This window comes from Silurus meridionalis, chromosome 8, assembly GCF_014805685.1.
Source record: "Silurus meridionalis isolate SWU-2019-XX chromosome 8, ASM1480568v1, whole genome shotgun sequence".
NCBI classification, from domain to species: Eukaryota; Metazoa; Chordata; class Actinopteri; order Siluriformes; family Siluridae; genus Silurus; species Silurus meridionalis.
Genome location: NC_060891.1, coordinates 6,509,458 through 6,536,009, shown reverse-complemented (window position 1 = coordinate 6,536,009; position 26,552 = coordinate 6,509,458). Strand labels below are relative to the sequence as shown.

The 26,552-nt window shown below is 36.3% G+C and overlaps 1 protein-coding gene across 2 annotated transcripts; it reads left to right on the top strand.

Annotated features, from left to right (window-relative positions):
- Positions 1 to 261: 261 nt before the first annotated feature.
- On the top strand, positions 262 to 24,431 carry inf2 (inverted formin 2). Of its 2 annotated transcripts, XM_046855814.1 has the most exons (13): positions 264 to 439; positions 12,381 to 12,817; positions 14,739 to 14,854; positions 15,247 to 15,406; positions 18,534 to 18,567; positions 18,727 to 18,868; positions 19,229 to 19,361; positions 19,982 to 20,689; positions 22,613 to 22,752; positions 22,845 to 22,906; positions 22,996 to 23,097; positions 23,848 to 23,933; positions 24,376 to 24,431. In XM_046855814.1, the coding sequence occupies exons 2-11, from the start codon at positions 12,415 to 12,417 to the stop codon at positions 23,060 to 23,062; spliced, it is 1,965 nt and encodes a 654-aa protein (XP_046711770.1). In that variant the 5' UTR covers positions 264 to 439; positions 12,381 to 12,414; the 3' UTR covers positions 23,063 to 23,097; positions 23,848 to 23,933; positions 24,376 to 24,431. The 2 variants fall into 2 exon arrangements, with proteins under 2 accessions (XP_046711771.1, XP_046711770.1); XM_046855815.1 differs by lacking the exons at positions 18,727 to 18,868; positions 19,229 to 19,361; positions 19,982 to 20,689; ... (3 more) ...; positions 23,848 to 23,933; positions 24,376 to 24,431 and having other exon boundaries at positions 262 to 439; positions 18,534 to 18,571.
- The last annotated feature ends 2,121 nt before the right edge of the window (positions 24,432 to 26,552 follow it).

The window sequence follows — 26,552 nt, the reverse complement described above, 5'->3', positions numbered from 1 at the left end:
ATAGGACATTTTTCTCCAAAACTCCAGCAACTGTTTACGTCAGCTCTCAGATGTATGACTGTTGTTTAAAGTACATTAGAGGGGATGCTACACAATGGTAAACATGACTTAGTTATAGTAGTTAGATATAGTTACGGTCCTCGCCAAGATATAAAAACACAGACAGACAGACCCACCGACACACACACACACACACACACACAGTGGAGTTTTGGTCACTCCACCCTTTCTGGAACTGCCGGCTTGTGTGTGTGTGTGTGTGTGTGTGTGTGTGTGTGTGTGTGTGTCAGAGAGAGTGTGAGTCTACAGTATGAATCATGGCTCACATCTACGCTCCATCACAGTAGAGATAAAAAGGCACACAGCAGCTCGGCAGCCTGTAATGTGGATGTAGTGGAAAAACACTGAATATTTCCTGAAGCACGCTCATGAAACAGAGGTAAGTGTGAACGTTCTCGCCGTCCATCTTTCTGTCCTAAAACAATCGACCGATTCATTGGTCGAAATCGCTTTCCGAAGTTAAAAAAAAAAACGCTATATTTAGTAACTTGAAGTTGTGCCATTTCCAGAGCTTCTATTATTCTTCTACTGCAAGAGTATTATTAGGTCATGGGCAAATGAAGGGTTAATTATATATATATATCACTCAGATATTTCGGCATTATGACTTTGACCTAAATGAGTATCCTGTGGACAGAAACAACAGGATTTTGCTTGGAAAGAAACGCATCTTCTGCAGCTCTGCTCCAGTCTGCTTTCGTGTCTAATGGCTTGTTCGGGATCTTATACTCGTGTAGACTAGATCTTGTCTCGACCATCTTGTAGAAGAATGACATCTTGGTATTGATCTGTGCAGTGTCTTGCTGATTATGAGCGATCCGTTGTGTACATGTTCAGTAGATCAGTAGTCCACACATTCCGCACATCCTGGTCACGTGATCCAGCTGCTTGACTCCTACAATAGGGAGTAGTAGGGACTGATGAAACACCTCAGAACAGGGCTATTTTATTTACAAATGTTTAAAGATCCAGTTTAAGGAGTTTTCTCCTAGTTAGTTCTTCAATGCTTTAAGCAAGCCATGCACTTTATTGTCATTTTAATCATGTACAACTTCTACAGTTCACAGTGAAACAGGACCAGAGGGCTACATAAAACAGAGATAATTACCAGAGATAAGATAAGAATTACAAGTAATGATGCAGATTCCTTGGATTCCTTGGATAGCCACATCATAGTATATACTCAATAAGCCATGGCTAAATTTATGCCCTTTGATCGAGTTTTTCCTCATGCTCATTTTTATCCAGTCAACTGCATTACCTCCTCTAATACTTGCTCTTGATTTTACACTAATTTAAAGAAATCATTTGAATATTTGATTGAAATTAATTGAAACTGTTTAACGTGTATAAATATCGAAGACAGATAAATATATAGATAGATTATATCAGGGCGTAGCCATCATTTCAAAAGTGGGGGGGATGAAATGTGTAGTGTTACCTGTTTTTTTCTCCACTAAAAAAGTGAGGGGGACTAATTAACTTTTTATAAATAGTGCGGGGGACATGTTCCTTGCGTAATCTTCGGCCTGGATTATATATACTTTGTCCAGGTTAATGTTGTGAAATAGGGTATGTAGATACTACTAAGATCTTGCAAGTTGGTATGACTTGTCTTGGTGCCATTGTACCGATTGCACAACGGAAACTTGCTCAGCTCTGTTTTTTGGCGAGGAGGAGAGTGTTAGATGTGTATCAGATCAGTATCATGTAAACGAAAGGTAAAATTCTTTACATTTTTTTAAATAAGGAAAATCTGGGAACACTAATTAAATATTAAAGAAAACATTAAAGAAAATGTAATTGGTAAAAGGTTACATTATTTCAAAAACTAGCAAAAGTAGTAGTGTCATTAAAGTTTTTTTTTTTCCTCAGCATGTTTCCTAAATAATTACCAGATTGTAGGATCTCCATGATTTTTTACTGCATATACTGTCTCTGCATATTGAATGAATAGGAATAAAAAACTTCCTGTCCATTCACTTTAATTTCAAATGTTATGAAAATTTGGTTTTGTCGAGAAAACCTACTTGGGGAGAGCATTACATTGTTAAAGCTGAGAACTGTAGAGAAGGGCATGAACATAAAAAAATTCCTATTTGAAAGACTGCCAACTTTTACCTCAGATGGAATGTTGTGCAGTTTATGCAGTTATCTACTCTGACAATCATGTGGCACCTGCATAAAAAGCATGCAGATATGCATGTTTTCCAGTCAGGCATGTGACTTTTTTGTGCCAAAAGGGCTCGTTTGGGTGAGTCTGTGCATTAAAATTTCACCATCTTCCCTTTTGAGTGTGGTCCCTCATGTCATTTCAATCTTTGCAGACTTTCTAACCAAGTAACAATAAAAATAGCAACTGATCACATACATTTATATAGGTGGATGCATGCTAAATAGGGACCCTCATAACTGGCCAAAGAAACTGTTGGACTTTACAGGATTTAGTCTCTGGTTTGCAGCAGGAATGGGATTCTCCAGTGTCAGTGTGATTTATGTTAAATGTGCTAGTACATTTGTTTGAAACTTAGAGAACATCATATACTCAAAATACTAAAGCATGCCAAAATAGGTAATCACAGTAGCTCACATAGTGAAGTATTTACTATTTAGAATGATGAAATATAAAATCCACTGCCAAAAACAGGTTTAGATAATGCTAATATGTGTCAATTTTACTTAGTAAATGTTTAACTGCATTTTAAAAGCTGAATCTATTTTTTTCCCTTCATCTTCTCAACATTTGATCAGTGGTAAATATACAGCTTTGTTTAAATCTAAAACAAAGCTTTTTCACAGAAAGAGACATTTATTTAATTTAAACATGTCTAGTAAGAATTTATTCTGTACCCTCTCTTGGCATTCATGAAACTAAATATTTATAGCAAAGAGAAGTGTTAAGCAGGTTCATTATACAAAATTGAATTTTATTTCACAAATACATGGAAATAATTTTTAAGACCTGAGGCATTAAATGAAAATAGATACCTGAGTCTAACATGGAACAAACACACTTTTTATCTGAAAGTGGACTGTGGTGAAGAGGTCACAATCTAGGGATCACAATCAATACCAATGTGCAATATTAATGGTATAAATGTAACACCAAAACACTGGTGAATGGTACTTTGGGCAAGCCAAATTTATAATACAGTTTGCATGACACTTTGTGTGTCAGAAGTCCTAGTACTTTGGAATCATGCTGCAGAATAGTTTTATCATTCACTTTTTCATCTTCAAACTGAAAGGGACAGACCTCAACCACAGATCATCATGGACATGTTCAGTTAGTGTTGCTTGTCCAACTATTGGCATTTTATTTGGAGGTGTGAGGAAACTGATCTGAACAATGTCACTACACCCACTTCATGTTAAAAAATAAAAAAGTGCAAGGTTTCATTATATCATGACAGGCTAGAAAAGAGTACAACAAATGCTACTGGGTGTGTAGGCTTTGTACAATATGTACTGGCAGCCGGAATTGGTATAACAATTTAGTTGATCTGAAATGCATTTTAGTCTATGTGGTTTTGAGAGAGAGCTGGCTGTCGTTATAACCTTGAGATTGTGCTATCAAGACTCTACAGTAATATACAAAGGAAGGATGACACATTTCCATGGTCCCTCTTAATCCAATATAACAACCAGAGGAAAAAAAAACTCGGGGGAGATATCTTGCCTTGATTTCCTGACTAAAACAATACAGTATAACAATGTCCTTGTGCATGTTTACATTTTTCACATTGGTAGTTGTTTTTGTTCTTGAGCATATTATATATTCAAGTGTATCTGGCTTCTGAGCCTCCCATTGACTAATACCTTTGTAGACATTGTGACAAACACTATGTGTGGATACGATTTGATCAGACTAATGTAGGCTAACACCCAAGAGAGCCCATACTAAAATCTGATATATAGCAATATGTGCAAAGTACATATTTTGCATAAATATTCATATTTGGATTTCACAAATATAGAAATATATGTCAGATACTTCTACATATAATGCCACATATATTTCAAAATATAAAAAAATATATTTTCTAAGTATCTAACATATTTTCCCAAATACACACACACACACACACACACACACACACACACACACACACACACACACAAACATAATTGTTTAAAACCTGTGTGCCAACAAGTAACAGGGATCAACAAGGAACCAAATTTTACAATAAACATAATATAACAACACTGTAACATTGCAACATTAAACATTATTTTCACATTTTCCAAGTAACATTGTGATATGATTACATGTTACAATAATCAATGTGATCTGGATCTGGAACTTGAAACTGGAGTCAAAAATGTTGGAATAAAGTCACTCCCAATACTCGAAAAAGAGAAAACAGGAGACCCTTTTATAAAGAAATTACACGTGTAAAGACAAGTAAAAAAATATATATCTATATATATATATTTTTTGTAATAAAGTTAAAACTCTAACATGAAATCAAACCTTTAAATGTAAATAACTTTTATAAACAGTCAACTACATTGTTTTTTGGCATATTTGCAAAGGTTATTTTTAACTGCACTAATTAACTAACTATCTAAATATTTCTAAAGTAAAATTAACGTCAAGATGAAAAATCATACACACATAATTTGCTTAAATATGATGCTTAAAGACTGTATATCTTAACATGATTCAAGTTACAATCATTTGCTAACAGATAAGAAATCCTATAAACATTTACATTTAGAAAACATTCATGTTAGTTTGAGAGTTAGCATATTAGCAAAGGAAAATGCATGCCGTGATGACAAAGCTGATCAGAAAAACATGTACATCTTATAAACAAAGTTATTTATGAATATATGTCTTACCATGTAAAGTCTCCACATTTTTTCATCAAAACTTCTTTGCCGCTGAGTAAGTGTTGCAGGAGGTTTTCCAGCCCGACTTGCCGCCAGAAAGGTTTTTTGTTGTTGTTGATATTGTTATATATATATATATATATATATATATATATATATATATATATATATATATATATATATATATATATATATATTTTTTTTTTTTTTTTTTCGGCAACTCTAAGTCGCATGCGCAACATCTACATTTGCACCTTGCGGCAGCATATCACCTATAGTGTATGCAAATAGTATCCTATAGTGTTTGTATAGTATCCTATAGTATATGTACCTTGGTATGTAACTTTGGTTGCTTTTGGATCCATTACATTCATGTTATGAAAAAGTTATCTTATACCATTTTAAATATATATTTTTTTAATTGTTTGCTTCCATTCAAAGAAGAGTCTGAATAATGTCATTCCACTGCATTTACATTTATGCATTTGGCAGATCTACATTCTGCAGCAGAGATGCCTAAGATTGGCACAAGACTGAGCTCTCAAATTACTCTCTAGGAGTGTATCAATGTTGAATATTCCCATGAGCAAATTCTACATTAACATCTATGTGATATTAGTTTCACATAGTAACTAATTACCTAATTCAACATCAGGTATCTCATATATTATACTTTCATTTATCATGATTAGTGTTACACAATATATTAAAGTATGTGTCTTACATTAGATAGTAATAAAAAAAAAAAACGTTTTCCACATATTCGAACATATACTTTATTATATATGTCTCAAGCAAACAATAGAACTACAAATATGTTCATATATGGCTACATGTCAGATTTTCATATGAAAGTATTCGCCCTCACGCACTAGTTTTAGCTTCACCAAGAAGGACATATTTAACTTATGATATTGAAGGATTATTCAGAATCCATTTTTTTCAAGTTGTTCTATTTAAGGGGAAGAACATGTAGGGATCACATGAGATACGAAATCTCAAAAAAAGGACAAATGTTGTTATAGTAACATGTTTCCTTTGTCAGCATTGTTCACTCCTTGCAAAAGGAAGCGCATAACACTGCATGGAAGTCTGTACATCCTGTAAAATGAACTTGAAAGTAGAGTTTACCAATAGAAAAAAAGAGTACTAAACTGAACCATTCTAGGTCACTGGAGTGCCGGCTCTGTAAGTTCAGGTTTTGCACCTTCAATTATTATCTTTGTACAATATGTGTCAATTAAATTTCCATATTTCTTTTAGACCATACCAGTTAGTCTAATCTAATCACACAAGTCAGACGTGATTGAAAACTATGTGAATACTTGTTGTTGTATGCATTTCAGTGTCAGACCTTTTGTTCAGTTACTAATTAACTTTCTATTATAAAGGCAATTCTTAAACAATGCAAGACTTGATTTGCCATTGCTGTGCAATTGAATAAAGCTTTGTCAGGGTACACCACAATATGACCAGAGTCCCAAACAGAATGATTAGAACGTAGACATTGATAGTTCTCACTTTAAAGTAGTATTGTCTGTAAAGAAAATGCAGGACCAGTGTGCGTGGGCATCACCAAGCACACACTGGCAGCAACAAAGAAGCAAGCTGCCGAAAGCGCCAACTGGCATGTGCCCATTTCTTCTGTAAGAGAACAAAAATGCTTTTTCCACAGGCTTAGTTAGGATCATTTATAAAAGAAAAATAAAATCAAGCACACTGTTTACATGAGGTTACATATATTGTGTATGCTGTGCTGTGCTGTGCTGTAGCCTATGATATGTTTCTTGGTCAATTTCTGTTTGTTTAAGCTTCTTCGCCCTATACTTTTAAATTAGGGTTCTAAGTTTGTTGTAAGATCTAGCTAAGGATTAATTCTTGGCACCTCTGTCAGACCTGGAATTCCTTTAGATGCTTTATAGGAGGAAGGCACATTAAAAAAAGCATGTTAAAAGGTAAACTGGCTACTCTGAAGTAATGTGTTTGTGCAAGGTTCCCTGCAATAGACTGGGATCTCATCCTATCCAAAGGTGTTCACAGTGTTGAAATAGTTCTGGTGTTGATCCAGGTCTACTGTGACCCTGACTAGGAAGTGGTTAATATATAGTAATGAGAAAAAAATAGCAATAGATGGTTTGCTGTATTACCCACTGCTGGATTCAACTAAAGAGTAAATGGCAGTGTTGTTGACCCTGGGTCAAATCATTGAATTTTAAACATTGTTGGCATTCATTCTGATATAAAGCTCTTCATTGTACAGAGAATCTGTCTGTGCTAAAGAGCTTTTATATTCAATTGTAGCCTGGGCATTTTTCTGCTAACTGCTTAGCTTGTTCCCATTACTCAGCGTCATGTGAATGCAGAATGAGCACTCTGTTCACTTGTTTATACGATATGTTTATACTGGTCCTGGTGCTGTTTCTTTGTCGTTTACATGACATGATTTTTTGGACAACCTATGCTACATTAAGCTGATTACCAACAGACAGCTTTAGCTTTTCCTTTCTGAGGTTTCCTTTTCCCTTTTGGTACCTTTTTGAGGCAAATGCAGTGTCAGGAACACGTGGAGTGTTTGGATCAGTTGAAGCCCTAAAAAGAATGTTAGTCATGTTTATTTCTTTTAACAAGTGCATATACCTGAAAAAACTGCTGACCTGACAGCTCTGGAGTACTGGGTTTTATCCTGAGCCGGCTTACTGTCTGTGTGGAGTTTCTATGTATGTAGGTTTCCTCTGGGTTGAATGGGCCATTCCTTGTCTCAAAAACCAGTAGGAGAATTACGAATGATAAATCGATGAGTGTGAGTGGTGTGTGTGGTCCCCTAGCAGCGCACTTAGTGTGTATTACCCAGTAGCATGTAAGTAAGTAAGAATAGGGATGTCAGTGTAAATGGATCATAATCACAAGATACACAAAAAAACAGAATATAATAAAAATAAACCACACATAAAATGTCAGAATGCAAGAAAGATAGATTTTTTTAGCTCTAAGCATCTGGACTTGTGGGCCAAGAAAATTAAATATGAACTGTAATATTGGGACAAATATTAAAAGGTCAATTATTTCCCCTTTGCGTTTCTACTTAAAAAAGCATGCCCTAAGACAGTGGAGCAAACAAAGACAGTGTGTATTTTTGTCTGGAAGACTTGAACTGAAGAAGATTGAAGCAAGAAGAAGTTTAGCCTCTGTTATGTTTGTGTCTGTTCAAAAATGCTAGCTGCAGCAGTGTTTAGCTTGAGTGTGGACACGTACTACAGTAGCTCAGCGTTTCCATGCTTATGTCATTTCCTCTATTTCCACATCTTTCTCAAAATAACAGGATCCGTTTAAACCAAACCTCTTATTTGGTAATATTTTTAGTTTGCTCACAGTTTAGTTTTGCATCAATTTCCATTCATTCTTCCAATCCTACTTCCATTAAACTTTCATTCTTACCAAGGCTGAATATTGTTACAGCATTTATAAAGTCATGTTTTTATTCTGGAACAGGATAATTTTTTTTTACCAAGAAGTTACATGAGACCATGATTCTTTTTAAAGACTTTAAGGGAAAATATGTTGTTCATTTGCAGTGATGCAGGTTTTGGTACTGATGTTTTGTTAAAATATTTTAGATTTATGTTTAAAAGTTTTTAAAAACCCAATACATGTTTCTATTACTGAAGTCTGGATGAATAATAAACATGTCTGCTGAATAGCATTCTGCTGCATTGCATTTTGGGTGAACATATGTGTATGAAGGGAAATAAATGACTAAGAACATGAGATGCTGTGAAATGAACCATAAATTCCAGCAACAGATGTTCTATGAGATCCACTAATATATTCAAATTAGCCATGTGTCACTGTAGGCTTAAGGATAGAACCTGATACAACATATTTTCAATTATTACATGCTCATTTAATCCCCAAAAAAGGCAATATATATAAAGATATATACAGTATGAAAAGATTTCTTCTTTTAGATTTATATTGCATGTATATTGTATACTGTATGTATATCAAACCTTCAGTTTGTGTGTATAATAAATAGCAAGGTCTAATTGAATTGAAAAATCTGAAACGCTTCTGTACTATAATTTTGTGTTAGTTGTGGTAATAGCGGACAGGCACACATGTCTAAACAGATTTTCAATGAAGCAGATGTTTTTTTAACCTTATCATTTCTTGCCTTAACAAATCTGGAACTGCTTTTCCCTTTTAGGGTCATGCTTCTATACCTGAGATACACCAGATACACAGTTTGGTCAAAACTTCCAATACAATATAAACCATGTTGTTACTATAGACAGGGAATAAGGAGGATCAAAATGAAAAGCTATTATCTTGACTTGATTATTTGTTGTGTTTATTTATTGGTCAAACCTACTGTAATATGAACCTTTCAGCCAGTTGTACTTTAAACCTTTAGAGAGCAACATGCCACAATGAGTTTTGGACATATCACTGACTCCACCACTGAGTCATTATCACTTTATGGTAAAGGCGGGACACTTAACAATAAGAGATCCGAACAACACTTTAATCATACAAACCAAAAGCATCATAAAGGGATATTTTTAGATCAAGGAATAAAGTGGACCATTTACACAGTGAAAACCAACATAACAGGTTATGTCAAATGTGACATAGTCATAGCCTGGTATAAACCACATGAGAGTATCTAAATATCCATTTCAGAATAAATAGATTAGGCACAGGTCATCACATAACATCAGCACAGAAAGTTAGAAGTATTCTAAAAGTAAATTATAAATGAATCATAACAAGATAAAAAATGTATAGATTTATATAAAAAGGAAACTGGCACAGTGTAATCATGTGATGTAGTAGTGCAGTGGGGTATAAACATAGCTGATACAAAAGCATAGGTTAAAAAGTAAAGAATGAGACTTTTGCCAGCTCAACATGATCAAGTTGCATTTAAATCAAGTGTAGTATCATGAATTGTGCAAAAATTTCAGGGTAAATGCATTAAGTCAATTATCATTAGCAATGTTCATATAAAGAATTATTGACAGAAACAGGAAATCAAATAAATGAGCAGCTCCACATAGTTGTACCATTGCCAGGAATGTCCTATTAATTATTATATATTTAAGATTTAGAAAAGATAAACAGAGCTAGGTGCAACTTGCTTATAACAAAGCGAGTAGAGACAAGTAGAGTAGAAAGTACATCTGCCCATTGGAGAAAGTAAGGCAAAAAGATAAAGGAGTAGAGATTGCAATCTGTAAACTGGGTGGTGCAAACTGGCATTTGACACACCCCTTTGCAGAAAGGTTAATTCTTTCCTAGGAAATTCTTTGATCTGGGCCTAACCTGTTAAAACAGACCTACAGTATGCATAACTGCAACCTCCAAATTAGTATTCAACCCTTTCTATATTTCAAAACATCTAACACTGAATTATATTGCCTTGCCTCCATTTGTATTGTTTGTTTGAATCCCCTTGTCTTCTGCAGCTGACAGGGCACCCTACAGAGTTTTGCTGGAAGACTTGCTGAGCCACACTATCACCAGGCAAATGTGCACAGCTGTCACTTCCTCTAAGTGCATTGCAGTTCAATTTTGTTTCTGTCCTTAATGCACCCTGGATAGAAAGTCAGTTGCTCAGATCAAGGGTGCAGCAGCCATTTGAACAGTGGCTACTGTATATCTGCTTAAATACAGTCTCTGACAAGATATTAGGAAAAGCTTCAGGACATTTTATCCCTTATACGCTATATCGGTATATGGACAACAGTTTATGGACACCAGACCATATTTGTATGTGCTTTTTGTACATCCCATACCCATTTGTTGTTTTAAGATGTTTGGAGTCTGGTTGTGGAGTGTTAGTGGGGTGTAAAATTAGGTACTTATTCAGAGTGAGGAGGCCGGGGGTGCAATTTGCATTCCAGTTCATCCCAAAGGTTTACAATAGGATCACAAGTGAGAGCTGTTTAGCAGGCTACTCAAGATCTTCCACTCTAATCTGAAGACCATATATTCATGAATGCATCCTATATAATTGTGTGCCTCCAACTTTGTGGTAACAGTTTGGATAAGAACCACATATGGCTGAAAATGTCAGGTGTCCCAATACTTCTGGCCATATAGGGTGTGTGGGTGTGTGTGTGTGTGTGTGTGTGTGTGTGTGTGTGTGTGTGTGTTTGCGTGTTTGGGATGGTAAGATTCACCAATTGGCATAAACGTAACGGTTTTTCTTTTACATATTTGCATCTGTAAAAAACTATTTATTTATATATAATTATTAATAGATGCACTTTACTTTTATTATTTAAAAAGTGGCCAATAATTTGTGACAAATATTTTATATGTATTGATTGATGAATATTGATTACTTCTCTCTAAAATTTTGCTTAAACGCTTTCTCTCACCGCTGCTGCTACATGAATATGATGTTTCACAACACTATGAATATTAATTAACATGGCAGAGGTAGAGCTGCATCTTCCTGGAGACAGAACAGGAAAACAGCATCTGATTTTATTTGATCGTATGCTTTTTTTTTGCACTATAAAGTGAAGGCCTGTTTGTGAAAGGGCCATGTTTTAGAGGTCAGAAGGCACTTAAATGTACGATTTGTTGTCAATCAAAAACACATTTCTGCATGCACTCTGATAAGCACCATACATGCCACTTGGAATGGTTTAACATAATTATACAGTAATATATTTTATATTTGACCTATATAATATTTTGCCTTGATTTTATTAACTATTTTGTGTAATGTAGGAAGAGGAGCATGCACAAAAAACTATTCACAATGGTCAACATTTATATCCATGTAATAATGTTAAAATGCAAATGTGTGTAACTAGAGGTGTAACTATACAGTTTTTTCTATTGTTCTGTTTCAAATAATTCTCTAGATGTCTGGCTGTCAGTCAAAAACAGACTACATAATAATGTAGTCTATTTGTCAAACAAATACCTCTTAAATTACATTTAAGTTTATAATAATAGCATGCCAGCTATTCCATTTCTTTCTGCCCATACAAACACACACTCGCTGTCTTTGATTTACAGTTTAATTTACAGCTTAAGTTAATGGTAAATTGTAGTTTGACCTCCTCACACCTCCTCAAGGGTCACACCAGGTACAGTTTTTGCTTATAGCAGAAATAACCTGGCAAATTTGCATTTTAGCACAAGCTTGTCCAGAGAGCTTTGTTTAATTAGCCATGTTTCATTTAATAGCTGTTTTATTATATGCAACTAAGTGTCTGAATGGATCAAACACTCTGCACACACCTTCAATATTACGTTTTATTAATTGTACTGTAAATAGTTTCAATGTTTAAAACCTGAGCACATATTTATGTTAACGTGTAACATACATAATGAAGAGAAATGAGAAACTACACAAAACATAGTCCAAGTAGACATCTTTTTATCTTATCTATTATGTTCACAACTTGACTCATTTCAGTCAGCTGAGGAAGTTGACCTGATCTGTTTGTCTTTTTTTTTTCCAGTTCTTTCTTCGTCATCATCTAAATCGTCTTCATCATGTCAGTGAAGTCGGAAAAAATGCAGAAAAAATGGGCAGTACTGAAAAGTCATCTGGGCTCATCTCAAGACTCAGACTCAAGCACACAGGAGGCCAACTTAGAGAATGCTGAACCTGAGCTGTGCATCCGCCTGCTACAGATGCCCACCGTGTTGAACTACTCTGGGCTGAAAAAGCGTCTGGAGGGCAGTGATCAGGCATGGATGGTACAATTTCTCGAACTATCAGGCCTCGACCTGCTGTTGGAGGCCCTGGACCGTCTCTCAGGTCGTGGCTGCTCGCGCATCACTGACGCACTGTTACAGCTCACCTGTGTCAGCTGTGTCAAGGCTGTAATGAACTCATCTATAGGGATCCATTTCATAATGGAGAATGAGGGCTATGTGCGTAAGCTCTCACAAGGTACAACGTTTTTAGTATTGTATTGGAAAATTTTATTTTTAACATTGCTGTACTTTTGCTAAAAATGGCAAAACTGCACCGCTATTTACTTTATATGGAGTCATGAATCTACAGAAAGCCTTGTATGGATCTGAATGGAAAAAAACTTTTTAAAGACTCTCTTGAGCTTTCATCATGTATCACATGGATACCAAAAATTTTATTATTTGGGTTCAAATTATTTGGGTACATGGATACAAAATTATAGTGAGTTTAAGGCTTTTATAAATATCATCAATGCAATGAGATACAAGAAATGAGCTCAAATTCAATAAGTGGCACATGGAACAGCGGGTAGTGTTACTTTTTTACGTGTCCAAATAAGTTATCACCAGTTTCTCTGCTGTCCTCCAATCTTCCTAAAAACATGATCATAGGTGGACTGGCCAAGATAAAAAGGTGTGAATAAGTGTTTGAATGTGTACACAAAAGTGAGTACACCCCACACACTTTTCAAGGGACAATACTATAGAAATTAAATGTGGATATATTTTAGAGTAGTCAATGTGCAGCTTGTATAAGCAGTATATATTTACTGTCTTCTAAAAAATAACTTACATACAACCATTATTTTCTAAATAATTGACAACAAATAAGTGATATACTGTGTCAAAACTGTGTCCAAAGTGTGAATATTTAGTGTGAGCACCATTGTGTATCACTGCCTTAATCCTCCTGGGCATGGAATTCACCAAAGCTGCACAGGTTGTTGTTGGGATCCTCTTCCACTCCTCTATAATGACATCAAGGAGCTGCTGGATGTTACACACATGGTGCTTCTCCACCGTCTGCTTGAGGATGCCCCACAGGTGCTCAATAGGGTTCAGGTCTGGAGACATACTTGGCCACTCCATCACCTTCACCTTCAGCTTCCTCAGCAAGGCAGTTGTCACCTTGGTGGTGTGTTTATGGTCATTATTATGTTGCTGAAGGGAGGGCATCATGTTCTGTTTCAGAATGTCACAGTAAATGTTGAAATCCATGTTTCTTTTAATGAACTGCAGCTTCCCATTACCAGGAGCACTCATGCAGTCCCAGACCATGATGCTACCACAAGGATGCTTGACTGTAGGCAAGACACAATTTTCTTGGTACTGTCATCATCTGAGCCAAACAAATGTATCTTAGTCTCATTAGACCACAGCAAATGGTTCCAGTAATTAATGCTCATGCACTGACAAGTGACCAATCTCAACTTCTTTGACCTTTGCGAGACCTGTTCCAAACCCGTCTTGCAAAGCCTAGTATAACCCTGTGCACTGAACTGTAACACAGTTTCAGGATGTTGCTGATCTTCGTATAGCCTCGGCCATCTTTGTTGAAAGCAACAATTTTAATTCTCAAATCCTTAGAGAGTATTTACCATGAGGTACCATGTTGAAAATCCAGTGGTCAGTATGAGAGAATTGTACTCAAAGCACTAAATCTTAACTGTTCTAATACAAGATACACAAATATTTATGGACCTGTCATGTAGACAAAAACATGAACATGATAAATAGATCATGTGGCTTTGCATAGTTACACGTCATACAGCTGCTAATCACTTAGGGTGTACTCACTTTTGTTATTGTTTTGTTATTTAGACAATAATGGCTGTATGTTGAGTTACTTTTAGAGGACAGTAAATCTGTACTGCTATACAAGCTGCACATTGACTACTCTAAAATATATCCACATTTTATTTCAATAGAATTTTCCCTTGAGAAATAACTAAATGGTTGCTGAAATATGAGGTACTCACTTTTGTGAGATACTGTATATTAACCAGTTAATTACAGCAAACAAAAGCAAAAGGAGCTTTTTGGTATGAACATTCAATATAATCACATTGCAAAGTTAGGTGTAAAAGTGATTTGATTTTATGGTTTGATTTTTCCAGCTCTGGATACGTCTAATATCATGGTGAAGAAACAGGTGTTTGAGCTGCTTGCTGCACTTAGCATTTTTGCTGCAGAGGGATACAGATTGGCCCTGGACTCACTGGACCACTATAAGGCAAGTGTCAATCATCATTATTTTATAACATCTGATCTGTTTCTTTGCAAAGTGCAAGAATTTGCATCCTTTTTTAGTTTCTGGGTGTTTTTATTTTTTTTATCACAAAACCAACACATATTAAATGGGTATTTTCTGTCGCCCAAAACTTTAGGACGTGTCACATCTGGTAGAGCTTATAGAGATATTAAAGGGGAGCAGGGGGATGTTAATATATAAAGTCTATTATACAGTGTATATAAATTATACATTTAATATATTTAAATATGCCTTAATCTTTTCAACTGACTGCACTCTATAAAATGCATACCAAATTATATTTTTTATGTTATCACAGAAATGCCAGTTGTGGCTTCAGCAGCTGCATGTTAGAAAGTTGTTCTATCTTGCAGGCTGTAAAGATGCAGCAGTATCGCTTCAGCGTGATCATGAATGAACTCCTGAACACAGATAATTTGCACTACAAGGTGACGCTGCTAAGTTTCATCAATGCGCTCATCTTTAGCACCGAAGACCTGCGCCAAAGGGACAGGATGCGCAAAGAATTCATTGGTATGCAACATACAGTACATAGCACAACCTTTTTAAGTGTAAGATTTCAAACCCTTTCATGGTTAACAGGAAATCAATGAAATTTTTTGTGAAATGTTGTCATATGATTACTTATTTGCACATCACATTACAGAATGATAGTTCTATGACTAAGGAGAGGAAATCAGTTTTCTTGTGTAATTTGTGGAATCTCTGCCTCTATTGTTTCCTAGCTAGGTATTAGCCAAGTTTTCACCTAACTGCCATGACCTCATCTGTGTTGCCTATAAAATGCTCCTGCAATGAGTTTATCCTCTGCCATTTTCATCAACTAAAGTTACCCAGAAGTCATCTTCCATTTTTTACTTATAGTCTTAAGTAGTCTCAAGGGTTCATAACGCTTCCTGATGCGTTCCCTAGATAATGTAAAATCCCTGGACAGCACTAACAATAAGTGATCCTACTTTTTCTGTGGGGAAAGTTGATAGCTCACAGCATCAATATTTCTACCTCTTCTTCTTCTTCCTCTTCTTTCTGCTGCTCCCATTAGGGGTCACCACAGCGGATCATCCCTCTCCCCCTGTCCTCTACATCTGCCTCTTTCACACCAACTACCTGCATGTCGTCCCTCACCACATCCATGAACCTCCTCCTTGGCCTTCCTCTTTTCCTCCTTCCTGGTGGCTCCATCCTCAGCATTCTCCTACCAATATAACTCATGTCCCTCCTCTGCACATGTCCAAACCATCTCAATCTCGCCTTCTTCACCTTGTCACCAAAACGTCCAACATGCGCTGTCCCTCTAAAAAACTCATTTCTAATCCTGTCCATCCTCGTCACTCCCAACGAAAACCTTAACATCTTCAGCTCTGCTACCTCCAGCTCCACCTCCTGTCTTTTACTCAATGTCACTGTATCTAAACCATACAACATCTCAGGTCTCACCACAGACCTATAAACTTTCCCTTTCACTCTTTATGATGTAGAAATATTTCGTAATATTTCTACATCTTAAAGGATGATATTAGTTATGCTGCTGATCTTTGCTCAGGGTGACCACCAGTCGAGTACAGATACCGATCTTTTTTGTAGAAGAAAAATGTTATTCTTCAGTGTATAAGGCTCATGGAAGAACAAGAATTTTCTACTGAACATTACTGATTTAGTTTTTTATAGATGATGGGAATCACTCTATTAAGTGTTTAATTAAGTCTGTTGGCATTTTGCCAGTACATCCTAGATGAGGTGAGGTGAGAATCACTGAAATGATAACCCTTCAAAATGATTAAAGCAGTCTGTGAAATGGCAAAGGTGAACACCAGGTCTCCATATGTCCATCAGTTACAGTACTCTTAATGCTACCCATGAGGTGTCCTTGGTGTGAGTCATAGAGAAGAAGGTGCCTTTTGCACTGAGATTCATGTTTTATTTTTTATTTTTTATTTTCAGGAATTCAATTCTTCTTTTCATAGGCTACACAATGTGATGCTGGTAGACAAATGTAATTGTGGTTTTCTTCAGAATTTTAGCTGAGTTCTTTAAACAAAAGCAAAGTTTTAACATTTGCTGTAATCAAGAAATGCTCGACTTTTTAAAAGGTATTTTTTATATGGAATGTGTAGTGCACAGGGCCACAGGTAGTACAGGGCTTTTAAATTCATTTTATCACATGAAACGGGAATATGTTACTGATCATTAACACATTTTTGTTAAGAATGGTGTTCCTACCATTTTACTTTTAAACATTAGTGCTAAACAAAACCTCTAAATTTGTATCTACTACAAAATAAATCCGAAGACTCTGGATATCATTTTTAGGACATGTATGGGTATTGTGTAGACAGATGTATACCACAAGCACTGGATTGAGGCGTTATATAAATATATAGAGGCCCATATATGTGAAGGGGAATTCAGCTGCTAGTATATAGTGACTAAAAATATATTACACCCCGATAGACTGTAAAATTAATTTGATGATTGAAAATGCACTCCAAAAAAGGTACTTTTCTTAAAAACTGTACAGTGAAATGACTTGAAATTTGGGAAAATAATAGACAATGATACTCTAAACAGGAATAGTTTAAAAGATTGCACAAACCTATAAAGAAAATTTTTTTATGCGTGTTAGAATATGGCAATACAAATGCACTGATGGTTATTGCTGTGTAAAAATTGTACAGTAGAACGACCTGAAAATGAATTCAGTGATAGTCAGGGTCACTCTGAGTAAAGATCATTGCATGAATAAGTGAACATATAAAGGAAGGAAATATAAAGGAGATTTTGCCTTTACTTTTAATTGTAAAATCTCAAACACTATACAGTAAAGATGTTTTAGGAGTGTTTGAATATGGGCCATTATTATATATAGATTTACACCACAAACACGAAATTGTATTATTAGTTTTTTGATGAAAATAGCAATACATAACTTTATTATTTTTTATATATTTTTATGATTTATTCTATAACGGAAAATCATTTCTGAAGCGTCTTAACATCTATTTTGACGGCGCCCAACACCTAATACCGTAAATGCACGATTAGACGCACAAAGCAAAAAAAAAAGTGCTGTTGACTTGACCGTGTATTTTCAGCTTAACCGCAGTAATAAACGCGATTCGGACCTTTTTTTATACATTTCCACCGCGAAATACTCCATTAAAAGACACCACACCATTTATATTATAGCAGAACTGCTTTCTATCTGCTAACTGTTCTCTAATTATACTGTACATAAAAACACTTAATACTTTGCAGTAGCAGCCCATACGCAACGCGCCCTGCAATGAAAGTACGAATTGAAGTAGGAAGAAAGCCTGCCCTAAAAAAAAAAACCGCGACACCACTTAAGCTAGTGCCCTAAAATAATACCGAGAAAATGACTGGTTAGAGTGGTACACTAGCCTGCTGTCTAGTACGGTAGTGTGCGGTTTGGAACGCAGCCCTTCTGAGCGATTGGTTAATGAGGCATCGCGCATTAATTGCACTCACCTTTTTGTCCGTGCGGACTTCCGTCTAAATGAGAAAAAAACAGTCTGCACTTTGGTGTGTGTTTCACTAGTGTGCAGGAATGTTTCAAAACTCACAAAATAGTGAAAGACTAATGAAGTCCCTTCTGCTCATTTTCACGTTTATCCACCAGGTTTGCAGCTGCTTGACCTCTTGCCGAAGTTGAGGTAAGCTGAGTATTGCTTTATTGAATGTTTATCAGCTCGTGCCTCATTTCCTCCAGACATATCCCGCAAATCAGAAAAAAACAATCATTGAAGTCATTCACTTGTCTCACTTTTCTGTGGTTATTCTAATTTTGTTTGCATATGGTTTTGCTTCTCTAGAGAGGAGGAGGATGAAGACTTGATCATCCAATGTGAGGCATTCGAGGAAGCTATGGCTGAGGATGACGATGAACTGTTGAGAATTTATGGAGGCATTGATATGAGCAATCACCAGGATGTCTTCATCACGCTGTTTAACAAAGTGAGTTTGGCCAAATATCCCAGAAACTGATCTATAAAGTTTGGTGATAAGTTCATGTTATTATTCTTATGCATAGCTCCAGAATCATTAATAAATGACAACAGTATTTTATACACTGTGCACTTTATCCATGCCTACATGAGATCTTGCTTATCACATGTTTGCAGTTTTAAAATTAAAATCTAGTACATCAGTTTTAAAATATTTTAGGACAAATGACAAGTAAATGTTGCCAGCTGCTTTACCAAACTGCACAGTAAAGTATGTACTGTATGTATGTAGTATATCTATATGGTACAGTATGTGATTGCAGTGTTGTTTTTAAATCTAATGGTCTGTTTTGGACTCTTGTCTTTGAAGGTCAGTAGCTCCCCTGCATCATTGCAGCTGCTGTCCATCCTACAGACTCTGTTGTTGTTGGGACCAGAGCGGGTAGATATCTGGCAGGCCCTGGAGGCTCTAACCAACCGTGCAGTCCTTCTGGCCCAGAACTGTGAGCTTCCTCTCTGTCTAATCTCCCCAACATTCTTCTCTCGAAGTCATTTACAACTTTTGACATTTTGTACACTCCTTTCTTATGGCAGTGGTGGGATCCGAGTAGTGTTTTAAGATATTTTATTCACAGTTAATTTACGTCAGTTAGAAGTTGAGAGTTCCAAAATGACACTTCTAAGAACACATTTTTATACTTCCCAGGGATTAACAATATCACTAGGAAGCTGAATAGACCATAATTTTGCCATTTGGTAAATTTGGACAAGTTGCTCAGAGACAGAAATAAATAGACATTTGGCTTCTTCCATTCATTGTTGTATAACAGCAAGGAATCACATGTTCAAGACATAAAGTCATAGCAGTATTTATTAGTAATTGTTGATAACACATGCAAGTTTACTAGCGTTACACCATTAATGGTCATTGGCTGGTAATCAAGATTAGCATGTCATGATTAATATTTAAAATGCTAGAATTGATGGGTTTTTCACTTGAATTAGATTCTGTTTATCTTAAAACTTAGAGTAAAATCATTTTAACCTAGCTAAATTTGTGTATTAATTGAAATAATAATAATAATAAAAAAAGTGTCATTCTTTGTATAATTTTTGATTACAGCTCAAATGGATTCCTCCGAAGCGATTATGCAGCGGCTTGCTTTTTCCAAAGATTTATCTACTGGGTCTCATCATAGAGCTGCTCCACCTCCAATGAAAGCAGATATCGCAATTCAGACTGAGCTGAATGATGGGGAGAAAGAATCTTTAAGAATTGTACCAATGGCCAAACAAGCAGCACCCCTAAGCTCCACAGAAAAGCCCTGCACCACACAACCTCCACCTCCAGTACTCAGTTCGGCTGCACCTCCTCCTCCTCCACCACCACCACCTCCACTGCCACCTTTACCAGGCATGTGTGGTGGTCCTCCTGCACTACCATTTTTACAAGGAATGGCTGGTGTCCCTCCGCCACCTCCACCACCTTTACCTGGCATGGCTGGTGTCCCTCCACCACCTCCACCACCTTTACCTGGCATGGCTTGTGTCCCTCCACCACCTCCACCACCTTTACCTGGCATGGCTGGTGTGCCTCCACCACCCCCTCCACCCTTTCCAGGGATAGCACCGGGAGGCCCTCCTCCACCACCTCCACTACCTGGCATGCAATGCCCACCTTGCCCACCTCCTATGGGAGGAGATGTAATAGTAGCCCACAATGTTCAGTTTCTGGGGAGCGCTTACAGCATGCCAGTGAAGACTGGTCCACATCCCACACTTAGAATGAAGAAGCTGAACTGGCAGAAACTAAACTCCAGAGCAGTCACTGGTGAGTGTGCCATATTTGACTACAGAGGTTTTCACAGCCATTATTGTAGTTTGTTCATATTCACTTTAGATTTTTACTAGTTACCTTTTCCATTGTAAAACAAAACTAAACCCGGCCATTGGTATTTCTACGTTAATACACAGGGAGTGTAAAAGTACAGTAAAACCCTGTTGTACGAGCAAACGGAGATACGAGCGACAATGCTTGCAAAACTTGACCCTATTTTGCAAACAAATTTTGAAGGCAAGAGCAAACCCACGCTGCCGGTTCCCCGCTTTCAGCCGAGGGTAGCATCAGTCGCTTAGTTGATGACGTGTTGCTCTCGTTGTTCAGTGCAGCAAAAACTTAACTTTTTTTAGTGTCATATTTTTATTTCACTAAAAATCTTGAAAAATGTCTCCCAAGAAAATCAGTGATGGTGCTGGTAAAAAGAAAGTAAATAGAATTACCATTGAAACCAAGAAGGTTATGAGCTTGGTGTGCGTCTCACACTCGCAATCAACCACTATCACATGAGTAAGTGTTAAATTATGTTTACATTACGGTAATTTGCTGTGTATTTGTTTGTTAAAATAGGCTACAAATACTTTTTAAGCGCAGAAAAAGCGATCGAATGTGGTCTCAGAACGGATTAAATCACTTTTACATTCATTCTAATGGGGAAAATTTGTTCGAACGTACGAGCAAATAGACCTACAAGCAATATTCATGAACGAATTATGCTCGTCCAACGGGGTTTTACTGTATATTTGTCCATATAAAGAAAAATGAAAATGATAATGCTGCATTAAACAAAAATAATTGATCATTTCTTATCACTATGTACCATTTGGCTATTTTTTTTTTTTTATTATGGGTTCAAGCATGAAATGCTGAAACCCTATTGTTAGAGATTATTATTATTATTATTATTATTATTATTATTCCGTCTTAAAACTGATTATGAAGACTAAACCATAAGGCCTAGAGAGTTGAAACTTGGCCAGGTGGTAGAGCTCAATTTGGGGAGAGTTTGACAAATTATCAACCCATTTGGCTGAAGTAGGGTGCTACAGTCAAAAAACTTAATTTCACACAAAGCACACATAGCTTGTACAGATGATTGTGTCAAAACAAAGAAAATGCCTATTGATGTATTTGCTCTATTCGCTTTTTCCGTAAAATTTGTTGAAAACATACTTTTGTGAACTAGTCCTACGTTTTTCGTGCCAATGGAATGAAACCGGTGTAGCAATGTTTACTAGTATTTTGTTAATAATTATCAATAAAGGTTGAACATTCAACTCGCCATCGCAAAAAACTTGGCAAACGTTAGAAGTAGGTGGGGCCACTTTTACAAAAATGGCTATAACTCATGAAGGGAATTAGATATCTTCACGAAATTTGGTATATGCGTCTATGTGCTCAACCTTTGGTAAAACAAAACAAAAATTGCGTAGCTTTGCCACTTGGTTGCGTTAAATAAGGAAAAAGGAAAAAATTGTTAGACCTATGTAACCATTCGTCTGATTTACCTGAAACTTGCCATGTCGTGTTTCTCCAAAGAGGTTTATTAGGAAATTTGGGTATCTCAAAAAAAAAACATGGTCGCCATCTGCCAATGATGTTTGAGCACCTGTTAGTCAACGTTACCAGAGGTGTATTACATTGACGCTCGGTGGGCATGTTCCTATTTTCTTTTTCTTTATAACCTTCAGTACCTTAGTTGCCTGAACCCTGCTTTAACAATATATTTTATTATTATTATTATTATTATTATTATTATTATTATTATTATTATTTAAATGTTTCAACTAGTCAACACCTACCTGGAACTGAAACTACTTGATGGATTAGCCTAGTCTACACAACCTGTAGTTCTAGTCCCCAAGAATAGAGTTAGGTTTGGGTTTTATCTTTAGTGTTAATTCTTCTCTTCTGTAGGTTGCAATATATGGGCTTCAGATCAACATGAATCCCCTCTGGAACCCAACTTCACCAGCATCGAGCAGCTCTTTAGTCTCCCAGTGGCTGAGCCTAAAGAGAAAGGTCCAGCTGCTCCTGCCAAGAAAGAACCCAAAGAAGTTTGTGATTTATGTTTACAACTATGTCATTGGAATTCTTGTCACATTAGTTTTTAATAAATGATCTCATAATTCTTATTCCTTTCTTATAGATTTCCTTTATTGATTCCAAGAAGAATTTAAATCTGAATATATTTCTCAAACAATTCAAATGGTAAGTTGACCTGAAGCAATCAAACTTTTTCAGTTTATACTTCATCAGTCTTCAAATCATGTTTTTTCTCCTCACCTTTTTTTTAACAGCTCTAATGAGGAATTTGTGGACATGATTCAGAAAGGGATCGGTCCAAGTTTGATGTTGAGGTGCTAAAACAGCTACTGAAGCTCCTCCCAGAGAAACACGAGGTTGGTCGGTTAGAACTGAACTTAATTTATTGATCTATGTATTGACGATCATAAATCCCAAATCACATTTAAGCTTTGATTTGGTTGATTATTAGTGGGGGACTAGCCAATCAGTCATGTGTGTATTTGTTCATATAAAAGGAACTGGCAATTAGCACTCTTGTCCTAGCATATTAAGGTCTTTTATGGTATTTTTGCAGATTAATACAGCTCCTGCAAATGGGTAAACTAGGGCCCTGCCCATTTGTATGTGGGTATCGTATTGAGCTTTTTAAAATACCCCAAAAATTGCATCTCCCTCATTGCACGTTTGCATGCGTTAAGGAATGTGCTTGAACTCATTCATTATGATCCCTGGGCAGGTTGTTACTTATTTGATGCCTCTTTTAAATTTGGTTTGTTTTAAGCTCTTGTACTGTTGAGACACCAGAATGTGAAAACGCTGTTTACTGTTCCTGATAGTAAGGCCCAGATACACGAACAGACAGTGGGACAATTTCCAATATTTGAGATCTTTGGCTTTTACATTCTCGTCAACTGTGAGTGAATAACGTCAACATAATAGATGATGGCGTAACATCACCACCTACTATTGGTATTTTTATGTGAGCATTTATTTTTTATTGTTGTTGCACTATTGTGTGTATGGGAATGAGCAATGTTCCAGAGAATGTGGTAGCAATAAAAGGTTATGAACAGCCTTAACAAAAACAGATGATGTAGTTATGACTTTTCTGTGGTTCATTATAGGTCGACAACCTAAACTCTTTCCAAGGAGAGCGAGACAAGCTTGCTAATGTTGACAAGTTTTACCTGTCACTTCTCGCTGTTCCCTGGTAACCGCTTCTTATTTTATTCTCCTGCATGTTTGAAAACACACACATATATACGCATATATAGATATACTGTGTGTGTGTGTGTGTGTGTGTGTGTGTGTGTGTGTGTATATATAATGTGTATGTGTGTGTATATATATATATATATATATATATATATATATATATATATATATATATATATATATATATATATATAAATAATAGTGTATACCGTATGTACACACACTGTATATAAACATATACAACCTAAATTTCCCAATAATAAATTTTTCCTCATTAATGCTTAAAAAATGCTTAAAAAGCTTATAAATTACAAAATAAATAGCCAAATGGTGACCCTTATCTTGTTTTGCTTCTGTTCTTGCCCACTTATCACCACTTTTTTTCTTTCTTTATCTTTCTCTCTCTCTCTCTCTCTCTCTCTCTCTCTCTCTCTTAGCTATCAACTAAGAATTGACTGCATGTTGTTGTGTGAGGAGACTGCGTCTGTGCTGGAGATTTTGAAACCCAAAGCACAGCTGGTGGAGGAGGCATGTGCGAGTGAGTGAATTGCAATGTTGCGTGGGCTACAGTATTTTTCCAGAAGCAAGCCTCGACTGACTCATCCTTAGTAAAAGCTTCTTAAACAAACAGTATAGTCATAAGCATATAACTTTTTTTATTTATATAATTTTACATGATGATTTATTCAGGCTATGTTTCTTTTTAAAACAAAAACTCATTTCCCAATGGGGCAATTTTAAAGGGCATTCTACACGGTATTTTGATCTGGTTTGCACAGTAAAAAGCGAATCCAAGTTTCTTGGAAATCTGAGAAATCTGCTGCAGTTCAGTCTCGTTTGCTTAAGAGAATGTTAACAAACCACATTGTGAAAGAGAGTGCATTCTTTATGGACTGTTGGACAATGTGACGTCATCAGATATAGAAGTACCTGTTGAGACTTGGAAGTGAATTTGCTTTTTCGGGTTCACTAAATATTTCATTTAGTTGGCTACATTTACGGGCAGTGGAAGTGTTTAACCAATCTCGTGCATATTTTATAGGATCTGTAACACCTAAAGATAACGATTGTCATCTGTCATAATTTTATTAACAGCGAAATGTTTTAAAATTCCTTGTGTCAGTAAGTTGACTTACAAATTTCATCACACCCTTGGTGATGTCTTTTACTTTGTCTTAGTATGCTGGATGAAATACATATGCAGCCAGATGTTTATGTTGACTCTATCTGCCAAACATGCACCTTAGACTTACTGTATCCTGTTACTCATGCCTGGGTGGCTCCTATATAAACAGCAGTACCATTATAAAACCACATCAATAAATGGTGACAAGAAATATCTACAAATATGCATTTCTTTTAAACATGTGGCAGTTTTGTCGCTAAAATCTAGTCTACATAGCGTTCAAGATTGTTTAGAGAATTTGTTGGTATTTGTTGCCCTCTCTAGGTCTCAGAAAGAGCACACTGCTTCCTAGTTTCTGCAGGTTAATCCTTCGAGTGGGAAACTTCCTCAACTATGTAAGTACATTCATATAAACCAATGAACAAATCTTTGAAATGACAGAAAATCCAAGTTCAATTGAATTATTTCCAAACAATTGAGTTGAAATTGTATCATAATTGATCTATAAACAACCTCTTTGACAGGGAAGTCATACAGGAAACGCTGAAGGTTTCAAGATTAGCTCTTTGCTGAAGCTGACGGAAACCAGAGCCAACAAAGGCCGTATCACTCTGTTACACCACATCCTTGAGGTACTGTAAAGTTACACGTCTGATTTGTATGAATTGTGACCAGTCAGGGAATGGGTTGCTCAGTGGATAAGATGTTTTACTTCTAATCAGAAGGTCATGGGTTTAAATCCCAGCAGCACCAAGCTTCTACTGCTGGGCCCTTGAGCAAGACCCTTAACCCTCAATTGCTCAGCTGTATAACTGAGATAACTGTAAGTCACTGTGGATAAGGGTGTCGTAAATGTAAATGAAGTAGGATTGTTTTAATTGCGGAATGCTGACGCACTCCCAATGATGATAATCTTAAGATAGGGGCAGTTACTCTACACAGAAATCTTTCATTCATGATTTTTAGAGACAAAGTTATTTTGTTGCTGTTCCAGGAAGCAGAGTTGAACCATCCTGAGCTTTTGGCTCTACCTGAGGAGATTGAATGCTGTGAAAAAGCAGCAGGGTGAATACACAGCAAACCGTCTATTGATTTCATTATGATGTTGCTAAGAAAATGAATATTTGTACTGAGTACTGTTTTGATCCGATTCTGTAACAGAATAAACCTTGACTGCATCCAGGCTGAGGCAAATGCACTCTCCAAGCGTTTAGAGGGGGCAGAGAAAAAAGTAACTTCATCAGTGCAAGATGTACAAAAGCAATTTTTAAATGTTATCAAGGTGGGTGGAAAAGTGTTTTCCAGACAAATTTATACTTAAAAAAAATGTATAATAGACTTTGTTTAATAGATAATCAGTGATCCCAGCCTTACCCAACCTCTTTGCTGTGATCCTGCGGTTGTTTGGAGGTGTTTCTCTCCCCGAACCACATCAAAATGTTAATATTAAAATATATGTGTTTTGTATTTATTCATATTTATTATTCC

What these genes read in the sequence shown, in the direction of transcription:
- inf2 (XM_046855814.1), top strand. Translation starts at nt 12,415, where the DNA reads ATGTCAGTGAAGTCGGAAAAAATGCAGAAAAAATGGGCAGTACTGAAA. An exon ending in AGTCCTTCTGGCCCAGAACT is followed by an intron (nt 19,362 to 19,981) that starts GTGAGCTTCCTC and finishes TTTTGATTACAG; the next exon opens with CTCAAATGGATTCCTCCGAA. An exon ending in CCAAGAAAGAACCCAAAGAA is followed by an intron (nt 22,753 to 22,844) that starts GTTTGTGATTTA and finishes CCTTTCTTATAG; the next exon opens with ATTTCCTTTATTGATTCCAA.